The sequence below is a fragment of the Diadema antillarum genome, unplaced genomic scaffold (genome assembly GCF_040938485.1).
Source record: "Diadema antillarum isolate AM-2024a unplaced genomic scaffold, OU_Dant_1.0 seq00000514_RagTag, whole genome shotgun sequence".
NCBI lineage: Eukaryota > Metazoa > Echinodermata > Echinoidea > Diadematoida > Diadematidae > Diadema > Diadema antillarum.
The window spans coordinates 158,087-171,467 of NW_027271468.1; the positions used below are offsets into that span (position 1 = coordinate 158,087).

General features: G+C 40.8%; 1 protein-coding gene across 1 annotated transcript in view; it reads left to right on the forward strand.

Annotated features, from left to right (window-relative positions):
• Positions 1 to 13,381, forward strand: part of LOC139734226 (kazrin-like) — a 144,542-nt gene that overhangs the window by 111,078 nt on the left and 20,083 nt on the right. Inside the window, exon 2 of the mRNA XM_071645026.1 lies at positions 1,758 to 1,996. Coding sequence (XP_071501127.1) covers positions 1,758 to 1,996 — 239 coding nt within the window. The remainder of the gene's footprint in view (positions 1 to 1,757; positions 1,997 to 13,381) is intronic.

Here is a 13,381-nt window from a genome sequence, read left to right on the forward strand (position 1 = left end):
GACTATCATTGGTGTGATTTGGTTTTTTTCTAGCTGAAGTACCTTGTACCTCGCTTCAAAAGTAGGATTACAAAGCAGATGTTGTTCTATAAATCTGACAACAAAGACAATACTGAGACACATTGTTCAGCAGATTGATTTTAATACAAAAAAGAGTGAAGTTATTCAGATAATAGTAAAGGTAAGCAAGAAGAAATACACCAGCTTTTGAATATCAGGATATTTCTGACATTGTACCACTTCATATTGTGACTTTAATGATGTCTATGTGGTTTTCACATGGTTGTTGTTGTTTTTTTTTCAGAAGGTAAATGTTGTAGGCACAACAAATTTACTAATTCTAGGATTTTGCATGAACTAGAGTGGTGCATTTCAATCAAATTGCCTTGTAGAACTCTACATTGTACTTTTTGTCGCTTTCTTGCCACATGGTATTAAAAACACACCACAGAATTAACACATGGCCTGGTAGGTGTGACCTTCTTGCCTCCCTTCATGGCACACAGTTTGTACAGACGATGGCCATTCAATAATGCATGTTACAGTACGTGCAAGGCATGCCACTACCATCATGTATTTGAGGCAACCCATAATTTTTTATGAACCGAAATCCATCGTTAATTATGTGACATTGCACACTCGAACAAAAGCGCCTCCAACTTGAGGAAGTTTGCATGATAAGTCTTCACAAGTCAGTGTGTCTGTGTGCAGTTTATGATGGCCAGAAGAATCATAGATGTACATGAGGTACAGTACTTGGTATCCTGTGGTCTAGAATTGACAGTGGATACCAAATAGAAAGATTTGCAACAAGGTTTCGTACTCAGTATTCCATGTATATCGCGAACAGTGAGCACAATGAGAAACATAGAGGGAGGTACATCTTGTAGGCCTACATGTACACATGTAGAAAGACGTATCTCTATAATGTGTGTTCATTGGCCAAAATAACCCTTTGAAAAAGATAGTTGCAAGTATTTGCCTCAGAGTACAATGTGGTTGCCCTTTTTACATCTCTCTCAAGACATGTTCATGATTGCTGATGAAGAAAAAGAAGAAAAAGAATGAGCAAAATAAAAACGACTTGCAAACATAATGTTTAAAGGAATGTTTAGAGCTGCAGCTTGGTAGCGAAGTTAATGCTCTCTTCTTCAGCTGAAATTGCACACCAAACTCTGCATGAAGATTTGATTAGTGGAGAATGTTCCACTGTTCCTCGGGGGACACTGGAGCTCACAGACCAAATAATGTTGGTGTGCACGGAGTACCTTTCCTGCGTACGCGACTTTTCTATACCTACCCCAGGTTTGATTGAGGATTGGATTGGGGGGGGGGGGGGGGGGAAGGAAGAGAAGGTAGGGAGATCAGAAAGTGTGAAAGTGTATCTTGTTGCGACTCCAAATCCAAGGCTTTTGTCTGATTAGATTGTGCTACCTGAGCCAGCAAAGTGCCATTGTGTCTGCCCTCCGAGCGCTCCCCGCGTGTCGCTGATTAACGTCACTCGGAATCGCTGCCAGTCGAGAGGGGCGGAGCTTTCCACGCAGAGAAAATCATTGTGGGGATCTTATCTTTTGAACTTGTGCAGCACTGTGCAGATGTCGTGTGTGGATCAGCAAGCCATCTGCATTCATAATTCATATCGTCTTACTTCTGTTCAGCATCTAACATGCCATTTATGATCTCATTTATCTCTGACTGGGTCTCTGTTCACGACTGACGAATTGTTTCCGTCTTCTTCATTTGCCTTGCTACCACAGCTATCCAGTCTCTCGACTCACTCAATGACCAAATTGTGCAGTTCATCTTTACGCCAAAGTCGGCGGAGTGCGATGTGAGCGGCGGTGGGGGCGGCGACAACCTGAAACCACTGGAGCGCGACTCGCTCAAGTCCAACCTCGCGCTGATGCGAAGACTCCTCGTGGATGCGCAGGCCAAGTTCCACCGCATGATGGACGACAACAAGAAACTGGCGGCCAAAATCGACACCTCGCTGCAGGTAAAGATGTGGGGCCAGGGCGGGAAGGGTAATGTTTGCTCTCCCCAAATTGGATCAAATGAGTTCGAGGAACCCTCTATTGAGCAAACCTTCTGATGCTGACTTATTTAACTTGTTGGGTGCTTATTAAAGGACAAGTTCACCTTCATAAACATAAGGATTGAGAAAATGCAGCAATATTAGTAGAACACATTAGTGAAAGTTTGAGGAAAATTGGACAATCGATGCAAAAGTTATGAATTTTAAAAATTTTTGTGTTGGAACTGCTGGATGAGGAGACTACTATGGCTCATGATGTCATATGAGTACGACAGTATAAAGAAAATGTAAAGAAAATTCAACATATTTTCACTTTTTTCGCATAATAAAAGAGCACTTGACTTGCCTCTTTCTAAAGGCAATGGGAATAATATTACCCATAACATATGTCAGTGACGAGTCAAGGGAATGAGTACTTTTTTCAAAAGATGAAATTTTGTGAAATTCTCTTTATATTTTCCTTATATTGTTGTACGCATGTGACATCATACACTGCAGTAGTCTTCTCATCCAGCGGTGACTGCACAAAAAACTTCAAAAATTCATAACTTTTGAACGGATTGTCCAATTTTCCTCAAACTTTCACTGATGTGTTCTACTAATATTGCTGCATTCTCTCAATCCTTACGTATATGAAGGTGGACTTGTCCTTTAAGTTGTTGGGTACTTATCAATGTCCACCCTGCCTCTCCCATCTCCCCCCCCCCCCCCAATTAGTGTTGTAAATTTGAGAATGGTGCTGGGTACTTTGGTAGTGAATGGCAAAAACCATACAGCAGGGTGCTACATAAATTTAGTTTACGACTTGCTCGGTTGGGCAAGCAGATTTTCACATTTGCTGCAAAGGACTTGCCCGAATATCGATTTTACTTGCCTGAAAATACAGTCCAAAATATAAGGAAATAATAGAGAAAATCATGTGTAAGTCAACAGCTTAATAAAAAAACAAAACAATTATGTGAATTAACAGCACACATTGATTCGCACGCTGAAATACATTGGAATATAACAAACTGTCCATTCGAGTATTGCCATTGCATTGCATTAGGGCTTCTTCACGTAACTGGATAAGTGTAGGAAAGTTGCTGAAATGAAATATAAAGTGCGTTGCATCACTAAACAGCCATTTTCTTTGGGCTTCTGTATGGTTGACTTTGTGGGTTTGTTGGAGGGGGGGGGGGGGAATAAGGGGAAAAAGGTACAAATTTTTTTGCTAGCCCAGTTTGGGCAAGCAGTTGTTCTAACTGTTCAAAAAATATGTGCCCGAATTTGATTTTTCACTTGCCCCGGGCAATCGGGGAAGTGCTTATGTAGCACCCTGCATACAGGCAAGAAAGATAGGAAAAGAGAAACAAAGTCTTTGTCAATTTTCCTCTATCTCTCAATCTTGAGTTTGGCAAGGTCTTCATGACTTTCTGAATGGGAAAAGTCATGTGAGGGTAATGGGATAATGGCACTCCATATTAAAACCAATCATATGACATTAGGACGATATGGAACTCTACATTGCATGATCTGCACTAACCATGAAAAGTCCTTATTGGGCTGATGCTAATCAAGGAATGTAAAAAATTAATCTAATGTCCTGGCATTATGCAAAGAGCAGAGTTGCTGGGTTCTTTCTTTTTCCCCTTGAAAATCTACCATTGTCAGAACAGCACATATTATACAGCAATATCCTGTGTTGCGTATAAGTACTCTGAATATTCTTTGTAAGATATTTGAAGTGTATTACCGTAAAAACAGGCACATAAAAAAGGTCACAAAAATGATCTGATCGAATGATGTATTATCTAATGTCCAATGTGATGATGGATTCAAGCATCCATGGAGCTAATAATTAGAGAATGACAGATTTCAAGCCTGTTCCCTTCGTTCCTTTCGGAGAGCTTGTGAGTTATGTGGGGGGGGGGTTCAGTCTTTGCTACTTTTCACTCTCCTGTGATGGCTGAATATGGCAGAGTTTGCAAATTCAGGAGAAATTTCGTCACACAGAGGCACAAAAATGTGGATAACTCGATATGCAGAGGTGATTTTTGACAGCTTCAATCGTCACCTCCTGCTTTACTTCTCTGTCAACGGTGAGATCAGTTCAGCTTGGAATGTCGGTTTTTACCACTTCACACTGTCTGCATGGCAGACCTTTTTCCCTGGCTTCAGATTGTATTTCGCCAATATTTTGTTGAATATTTCATTTGATAAGTGCCATTTGTTTGAATATCTTTTTTTTTCCCCCATTTGGTGTCGTGATATTCGTATGGTAGGGCCTACATTTGTAAGTTGATGGATTGAAAGTCTCTTACTTCACATTGGGTTTGATGATATTAATTACACATTTTCCTTTCCCGAATAAATTAACAGCTTTATTTCAGTGATAAATTCACCTCTATGTCACTCCGATAATTTTTTTCTCTACATTAGTATTCATTTTTTTGTTTTTCATGATATTCAGAGTGATTATACAACTAGCTCACAATAGTACTACATGTATATTATTGTTTTTTTAGACTTCTTTATTCTAAGTTTATTAATGTTTGCTATTACCTCTTTATGTTTGGCCTTCCCGAGAATGTCAATGACAGCATATTGAGCAAACACAGTACCATCAATGTATTGAACTGTTTTGGCTCTTTGGGTATTGATCCACCGCCTGTGAATGCTTCCAAAGCCACCCACGGTGTGTTTTCCCCTAGTTCCACTCTTTGTGGCACCGGAAAAAGTGCGCAGAAAGGGGGAAAAGAGAATGCATGCATTCATTGAATTAGGTTAATGGGAATTTATCCAGTGAATGTATCCAGCGAATTCACCTCTTCCCTGCAATCAATGCACACCTCCTTGCATCGATGTGTGTATTTGAGACCCACCGGCATATTCACTGCACGTGGGAGGGAATTGATAGAGGCTATTTTATCAAACCATTTGCTCTCAAATGACCGGCGGACAGGAATTTGCTCATAATATCCCTGTCTTTTCACTGGAAAGATTCTATAAGCCAGGTCATTTTGCTCTAGAAGTGGATTCAATTGACGTGAACTCTTCTTGCATGACCTGGAACCCTGTAGCAGTTATTATACCCCCGCCAAACGAAGTTTGAAGGGGGTATATAGGAATCAGCGGACGGTCGGGCGGTCGGTCGGGCGGTCGGGCGGTCGGTCGGGCGGTCGGGCGGTCGGGCGGTCGGGCGGTCGGTCCGTTGCAAATCTTGCGTCGCGAACTACTTCCTCAGTTTTCAACCGATTCCCATAAAACTTGGCACAGATGTGTGCCTTGGGTTGTAGATGTGCAAGACGTATTTTTTGACAGTACCCAAAAGTACGTTGCCATGGTAACGGCATATTATGGGCAAAAATGGGTACAAATCTTGCGTCGCGAACTCCTCCCACAGTTTTTGATCAATTTTTATGAAATTAGGTACAGATGTTCATCTGAATATGTTAATGTGCAAGACACATATTTCCGCAGTGGCAAAAAGTGCGTTGCCATGGTAACGGCATGTTATTGGTAAAATATAGGGCAAAATGCTTCATGGCAAAACTGCTTCATCAGTGTTCTTCCAATTCTCATGGAATTCATATTGAATGTTTGTCTTAGGATATAGGTCAGCATGACACATTTCTTGACAGTGACAAAAAGTATGTTGCCATGGTAACAGCTCACATATTATGAGCCAAAATGATGGAAAATTTTGTGTTGCAAACTACTTCCTCAGTTTTTGCCCAATTTCCATGAAACTTGGTACAGATGTGTGCCTTTGGTTGTAGATGTGCAAGACGCATTTTTTGACAGTACCCGAAAGTACGTTGCCATGGTAACGGCATATTAATGGCAGAAGATCAAGGAAAGATCTTGCGGATTTAACTACTTCCTCAGTTTTTTGACCAAAGCTTATGAAATGTGGCACACACCTTGATCTTGGTGGGAAGATGTGGAAGACATATTTTTCGGACGTGTCGGAAGCTGCGTTGCCATGGTAACGGCATATAAATGGCAGAAGATCAAGGAAAGATCTTGCGGATTTAACTACTTCCTCAGTTTTTTGACCAAAGCTTATGAAATGTGGCACACACCTTGATCTTGGTGGGAAGATGTGGAAGACATATTTTTCGGACGTGTCGGAAGCTGCGTTGCCATGGTAACGGCATATTAATGGTGGAAGATCAAGGAAAGATCTTGTGGATTGAACTACTTCCTCAGTTTTTGACAAAAGCTTATGAAATGTGGCACACACAATAGTCTTGGTGGGAAGATGTGCAAGACATATTTTTCGGACGTGTCGGAAGCTGCGTTGCCATGGTAACGGCATTTAAATGGCAGAAGATCAAGGAAAGATCATTCCTTGGGTAAGACTGTTGTCACGGGGCGGGGGTATTAATCACCTTCAGTGATATTTCTAGTTTAGATTATTGCGCAAGGCATCAGTGGTTTTCTAAAGTAGTGAATCTCTGCAAGGTGCTCTGTGATATTCACTCTCTCTGTAACAACTCACGTTGGATGTATACACCTGAGCCTTCAGATTCTAGCTTGATATAAATGGAGGATAAACTCAAATCATCTGCTCTTTGGTAAGTGATAGAACCTCACATAATGATGATTTACACTGTTTGTCTGAAAAATTGGTTTCCAAGCTTGCATCAGCTGTAGTTGTTGAAATTTATGAATCTCTGTTTGTTTGTGGATGATATGCACCATCATTAAACCAATGGTTCAGGTGACAAATTTTGAAATGTCAGACCGTCCTGTTTCATAACTTTAACTCTATTTTATTGACAAAGCCCAAACACACTCCTCTATGATAACCCTTATATTTCCTGGTTTGATATGACTTCTCTCAAGGTATTTATCAAAGAGATTATGATTAATCTTTAAGTTCACAGGAACCAAGGTTGCCCTTTTCCCCTCTCTCTGTGGTGAATCGATATCATCTCTTATTTTTGTTGTGAACTACCGCATATTTTCCAGTTTTTCATTTCCCCTCTCCCCTTGATGCGGGGCTGAAGGTCAAACGTACCTCTACTTTGCTACCTTTTTTCTCTTTTTCTTGATTTCTTTTCTCGCAAAATTTATTTTTCTTGTTTGTGTTATTTGTATACCATAATTAAAAATGATTTATGTTTGTATGCCAATAGTTGAAATCAATGAAACATATAAAGAAAAAAAAACACAAAAACTCTGCCACAAACTGAGTAAAATCTTTAATGGATATATCAAGACCAGAAGGCAGATAATTATCCTCAGAGAAAAAGAGAGTAAACAGATAAAGATAGAGGGAGAGACATGAAGATTATGATGTTCCAGTTACATATTGCTGGATAGGATGTCAGTGTACCACAATTACTTTTCTCTCCAGCAACAAGTTGTCCAGACAGACCCCAAGTATTGGGCTCGTAGGGAGTGGTGTAGCCAGCCGGCAGCCCGGCCAGGAAAACACTTCCCATGGATCAATATTCGCCACGAGCCGCACGCCGCAGAGCGGAGAGAAATGTTATTCATGAGACCCCCGACGCCAAGGAGGGCACACGGTGGTGTGTCGTACTGAAAGCACGTCATTCGATGTGACGCCTCAGTACTTTGCTACATGCGTGATGCGGCCACCCTAGTTTACCCTACACATTCTTCACAGTCTGCCAAGCATAGCATTTTATTCATGCTTCTTTGTTTTTGTTTTCCCCTCTCTTTCTTCCCATGTCTAATTTCTGGTTCATGTCTTGCATAATCATGATGACCTCTTCTGTATGTCTATTGCTCCCTACCCCCCCCCCCCCAAAAAAAAGAAAGGTTTATCTTCGTTCGCTTGCAAGTCTTTCATATCAATTCACATCATAGGGTAAGATTTTTCACTCTGCTGTTTGGGTTTGCTGAGAGCTCATGCTCCTGCTGTAAAAAATAGCACTCAAATTTGTTGAAGAATTTTCACAATATTCCATTTTCCAGGTTAAATATAGCACATGATCGCAACATCAAATTGGTATGCACTCATAGACGACTTCACTATTAAAGATAGTATATCTATGTCAATGTTTTGTGCTGTTGTAAAAACACATTGGTCAAAGTCACTGGTTTTGTAAATGTGAAGACTAGGATATATACAACCTGAAATTGTTGCATAAGATATTAATTGGCCAAGATTACTTCTTTTGTCAAACGTCAATCCATTTTGTGTGTGTGTGTGTGTGTGTGTGTGTGTGTTTGTTTTTGTTTTTGTTTTTGCTGTTTCATACCAAGTATATTCTTCTACCAACAATCAAGTGTCTAGGTTCATTGACCTTTTTTCCTTGCTATGTATTGTTCTTTCTCTTTCATATCACTTGTTAAAATGCTGCAGTCAGTTACTTAAGTTGTGATGGTATGAGGGTCATATTTAAATCTCTACACTCCTGGCACCTCATTTCAGCACCAAAAAGCCTCCCTCTTTCCTAATTGCATATCGATTGCTCACACGATGCGCCCGGGCGGTGTGATATTACCAGATATCTCACCCCCGAAATCGCGGTGTGATTTCCAGCCGTTGAGCTTCCCCCTGTTTCCTTTCCTAATGGAGACACCTCTTCTCAGCCCGTCGTCTGCCGAGATAAGACCGCGCCCGCCAGCGTTTGCTCGCGAGCCGCATTTGCCGGGTCTGAAGGACACCGTAGCCCCAAATTAAATGAGGGCTGACGTCAAATTAGGTAAGCAAAGGGAGGAGGTTAACCTGAGAGTGCTGTAAACTTCTTTGTGCCGATCGAACCTGTCCGAGTCGTAGCCGTGAAATGCAGGATTCTGTTAGTCCAGATAGATTCATTAGAAGTGACAAGTTTGTCCCGCCGTAGTCACAATCCCCCCTCAGCCATCTGTATTTGATACTGTCCGATGAGCTTGTCAGCTGAGCAACATACCTTTCTCTTTCTCCGCATCAGCCTGAAGGCATCAGCAATTTCTCGATTTCTTGGTCAGATTATCTTAGATTGTAGAAGCATTGAATGTTGGCAAAATCTACGTTAGAATACTGGTGTTTGTTGGGTTTGTTGGACGACAGTTCAGACAGAAACATCACTGTAGATCAAAACGAAGAAGTCAGCTGCATCTGCATCATCAGATTTTCAGCACAGTGTTTGCTGTACCCAGTATGAAATAAGTCATCATTTTGCATTTATAAGACATAGTTTAAAAGAGTTATTGATTCATTTCCTCTTTACTTTATTTAGGAGGAAAACGATTTTTAGAGTGATTTCAACTTGGCCAAAATTGATAGGGATATTCACTTCAAAGTTGCTGTCATGTTTTTATTGTATGTTTGACTACACATTCCAGAACCTTGGCAAACACCATGCATTTAGAACATTCCCATGTCATCCATGATCTGATCATGTGACAACATTGTAAATCACTGCCACCAGACTCCAGTCCAGCTTTTACCATATTTGGTATAAAGTTTGGGTAGCTTGCATGAATCTTGGCTGAGCCATCATTTCATTTTCTACCTCATGTGGTGCAGTGGCAGATGGATTTTTTTTTTCCACTACCTCTTTTCTCTCAAGAAAGCATTCTTGACATAACAGTGAAGGGGCAAACTTATTGAAAATAAGGATAAAGCATAAGAAAACAAAGAGAGGGAAAAGGCTTACCTTTTTTTCAAATAGGCCCTATTCTTCTTACTGTATTTCCACCACTTTTGAGCTAGAGACTCCATTTTTCAAGAGAAAAAAAGAAGTTCTCTGTCTTAAAAATCATGTAAGATTTTGCTAGTTTTTGAAACTCTCCTTATGCATTGTTTGATTCACTTTGCTACTACCAGTAATCTTTGCCCCACCCGCATCCCCAATCATTCATTTGGTTAATGTCCTAGACCAAAAGTTGATATAGAAATGTTGCCTGATTGGATAGGTGGGTGTAGTATTTAAACATTTTCCGGTAGGATGGAATGGGTGTGGTGCAGAGGCACTGATGATTGAGAAATGATGATGTATATGTAGACTAACTTCATATTATACTTGGTGTGCTAGCATTGAATGCAAGTCACTATGAGTACCGTTTGTCCTTCTGTCGCCATCTTAAAGATGCGATGGGGGCAGAACTACTGCACGTGGGGCGGCTCGCACGTGGGAGCTACTCTGATTGAAGATGGCATCAAGGATAGACTCTAGTTGCCAGGAATAGAGATGTTCTGGCATTGAAATAATGAGGTATTACGTCATGCAGATGACATACATGGTCAAATTCATTGCAGGACACTCGGGCTTGCGATAAAAATTTCTCTATGTTGATAGTTTACCCAGTTAAAGTTTATGTGACTTCACATTGGTTCCAAGCATTGAATTCACAATTATGATGTCATCAAAACTTTTCTAAAGTTTAATGTTCTACCTCAAGGAAATGAATGGATGTATTTTGCTCTTAAGAAAGGCAGTAGTAATGTGAGAAATGTTATCCTTTTTTTTTCCAAACATCAAACCCACCCCTTCCTATCTTTTACCAAACTTTGGTAAAGTTTTTAAGGGTGTGTCAGCAAAAGATGACCACTGGCAGTGCATTCTAAACCCTTTAAATGTGCATGTATTCATGGTAGAAAACTGTAAAGATGAGAGGAATTAAAGAGAAAAAGCACCTTGGAAAATGAGGAGTATGGGTCATTCAGGGTATTTGAGGAACAGGTTTTAACTTTCGGTGTCGAAACTGCATTGAGCAGTAATGAGAAGTGTCACTATTAAGCTCTCTGCGGAATGCATGCTTCCTGTAAGTAGTGAATAAAACTATATGTGAGGCAGTAATTCCCACACAACGACTATTTTGATGATGCTGGAATCATTTTTCACAACCGCGTGAGGCAGACAACACCCACCTTAGCCCCTAGTCAATCCAGAGGACATCCCAAGAAGATGGGAAGAGCCGTATGGAGGTCGACCGTCCACCAAAGTGTCTCTAGTTTGGTAGGAGCCGATGCATGGTGACAAGGAGGGTGAATGAGGATGGTGGTGGATGTATGTATTAAAGAATGTGACCCTCGGATGCCATGTTTAGGATCATGTGTGGCTTCACTAGGAGTAAAATTGCTGCACGTGGTTCAGCGTGCACGTGGCTCTTCATTTCTAAGAGAAATACATGAACACATGATCATGTGATAAAAACAGATGAGATTGGAAAGGACTATTATGTTTTTATACAGCGTCATCATTGACGTAAAATTCACCGTAGCTGATAGTACATGCAAGGTAATTGTATTTCATGAGCTGTAAAGTTAGCTAGAAGTCAAATGCAATGACCTAGACCTTCAAATAAATGGAAGTGCTGGCACCATGAAATAAAACCCCTCAAAAGGTGGATGTCTAATGTTTGCAGGTAGGCCTACATAGAACAGACACATGGTAATGTCCATTCCGGCAAGTTCCACTCGCCTCACCTCACATTTAGTTCTGGTCTGTAAAAGTGTGCATTACACAGTATATAACACCTGGGTCCTGTTTCATCAAGCTGTTCGTTAAGTTACGAATGACTTAAGAACGACTGGTGATCACTTTATGTGCTGAATTATTTAGATTCTGATGAGTATAGCACATCAGAACTGATCACCAGTCATTCTTAAGTCGTTTGCAACTTTAAGAACAGCTTGAAACACCCCCCTGGCTGTAGAGCTAAAACTGGCTGTATTTCCATATGGCACGCTGATAGCTTGCAGGTGCTGATAGAATACATTGTTGTTGCTGCCAGTATTCTAATGCTGCATTGTAGAACTGTAGTGTTGTCAAAGTATACTCTCACTTGTGAGGTGTGCATGAGCCCAGCTGTTTTATAAGGTAGGTTTAATACAATAGTTTCTGTACCACAGCATTCCATTGCATCAGTGAGTATTACGTGGAATGAGTTGTGGCGTAGTAATTGGATAATGCAAAAATCATCCTCAAGTGGAGTCTTTGGACACCCCTGGCTCTGTTAAAGGGAAGTATACATATATAGATCTGTTCAGTGTTACAGATATTGAGATAGCCTCTGCTCTTCTACACTGTAGATGTCATGAAACTTGTCTTACGAGCGTGATTACTTTATTGCCATTTTGGACTTGTGTGTTAAAGATGAAACGTGTGGATTTGTTGAGAGTTTGCACAGTACTTTCCTCATTTAAAACAGTAGCACGACAAAGTGCTTTGAACAATTTTACAGATGCACCCACACATTTGCTGTAGCTGTGTGGTATTGTAGTATGAAAGCAATACATTGCTTGATAGAAGTTTCGAGGATGTCATAAACCCTAGTCTGTTGACAGTCGGTTTCAGGACATGCGTGCCAGATGGCAAACTGAGCAATCCAGGATATATCTGTAAATGTTAGTAGCAAAGACAGGACAAGAATTGAGGAATTTAAACTTATCCATGAGAAGGGAGAAATGTATTGAGTTGACCCAGATTTCTTGAAGTTCACCGAATTCAGTGTGATTTGACACTTTAAAACATAGAAATGAATTGACCCTGATTTCTTGAAGTTCACAGAATTTATTGTGAGGGGGCAGTATGAACAGGAAAGTGTCCCTCATATGCCAGACACTGCTGGGGGTCTCCGACTGAAATCACTGGCCCAGTGTGGCTCAAATTGGCCACTCTTGTGGTTACCTTAGCGACAAGAGAGCAGCCGTGGCCGTTATGTGGCACTACCTCAAGGAATGGAATGACTCTTTAAACTCAACATAGTCAATGAATGGATAAAAAACAAACAAACAAACAAACAAACTTTCAACAACCTTTGACGTCCTCTTTCTTCTTTCAAGAGAAGCAAAAAGGCAGTATGGTGTGCGGTGTACCCCATCATGTTCTAGTGACAGAAGAAATTGTCATTAAATCAGCCCAATGATCGTGATGAAATTGAATCACTAGATATTTGGCAAAATCTGTCCAAACATAGGCTTACAACTGCCCCCCCCCCCCACTCAAGGACCTTTTTACTTTTAAAATTTTCTTTCTACAGTGTTCAGAAAATGAACCTTATGCAACAAGAGTTTGTATGTCAGATGTTTGATTTTCCTCTTTTTTCATTATGTTAGATTAGAATGGAGGCCAGTTTTTAATTCCTCCCTGAAGAGGTTTGGTAGCAGAGATTCTTCATTCTTTGAAGACCCTGAGATACTGTTTGATTTCAAGCATGGAGCCTCTTGTCTGAGAATCCACACGCTCCTTGGGAAAACTTCATCCTCCACTCGTCATGGGAGAGGAGATTCGCTCCTCTCAGACAGACGTAGGAGACTTTCCCTCTCCGTCTTCCTCAGCAGTGGGGTTTGGAGAGCCGTCTTATGAATTGAGTACATCGCTGATGGATGACTATGTAAATTGACTCGCAGTTTCATCTGGTAAATGGATTGCGATGACATTACGGAGGGGGGGGGGG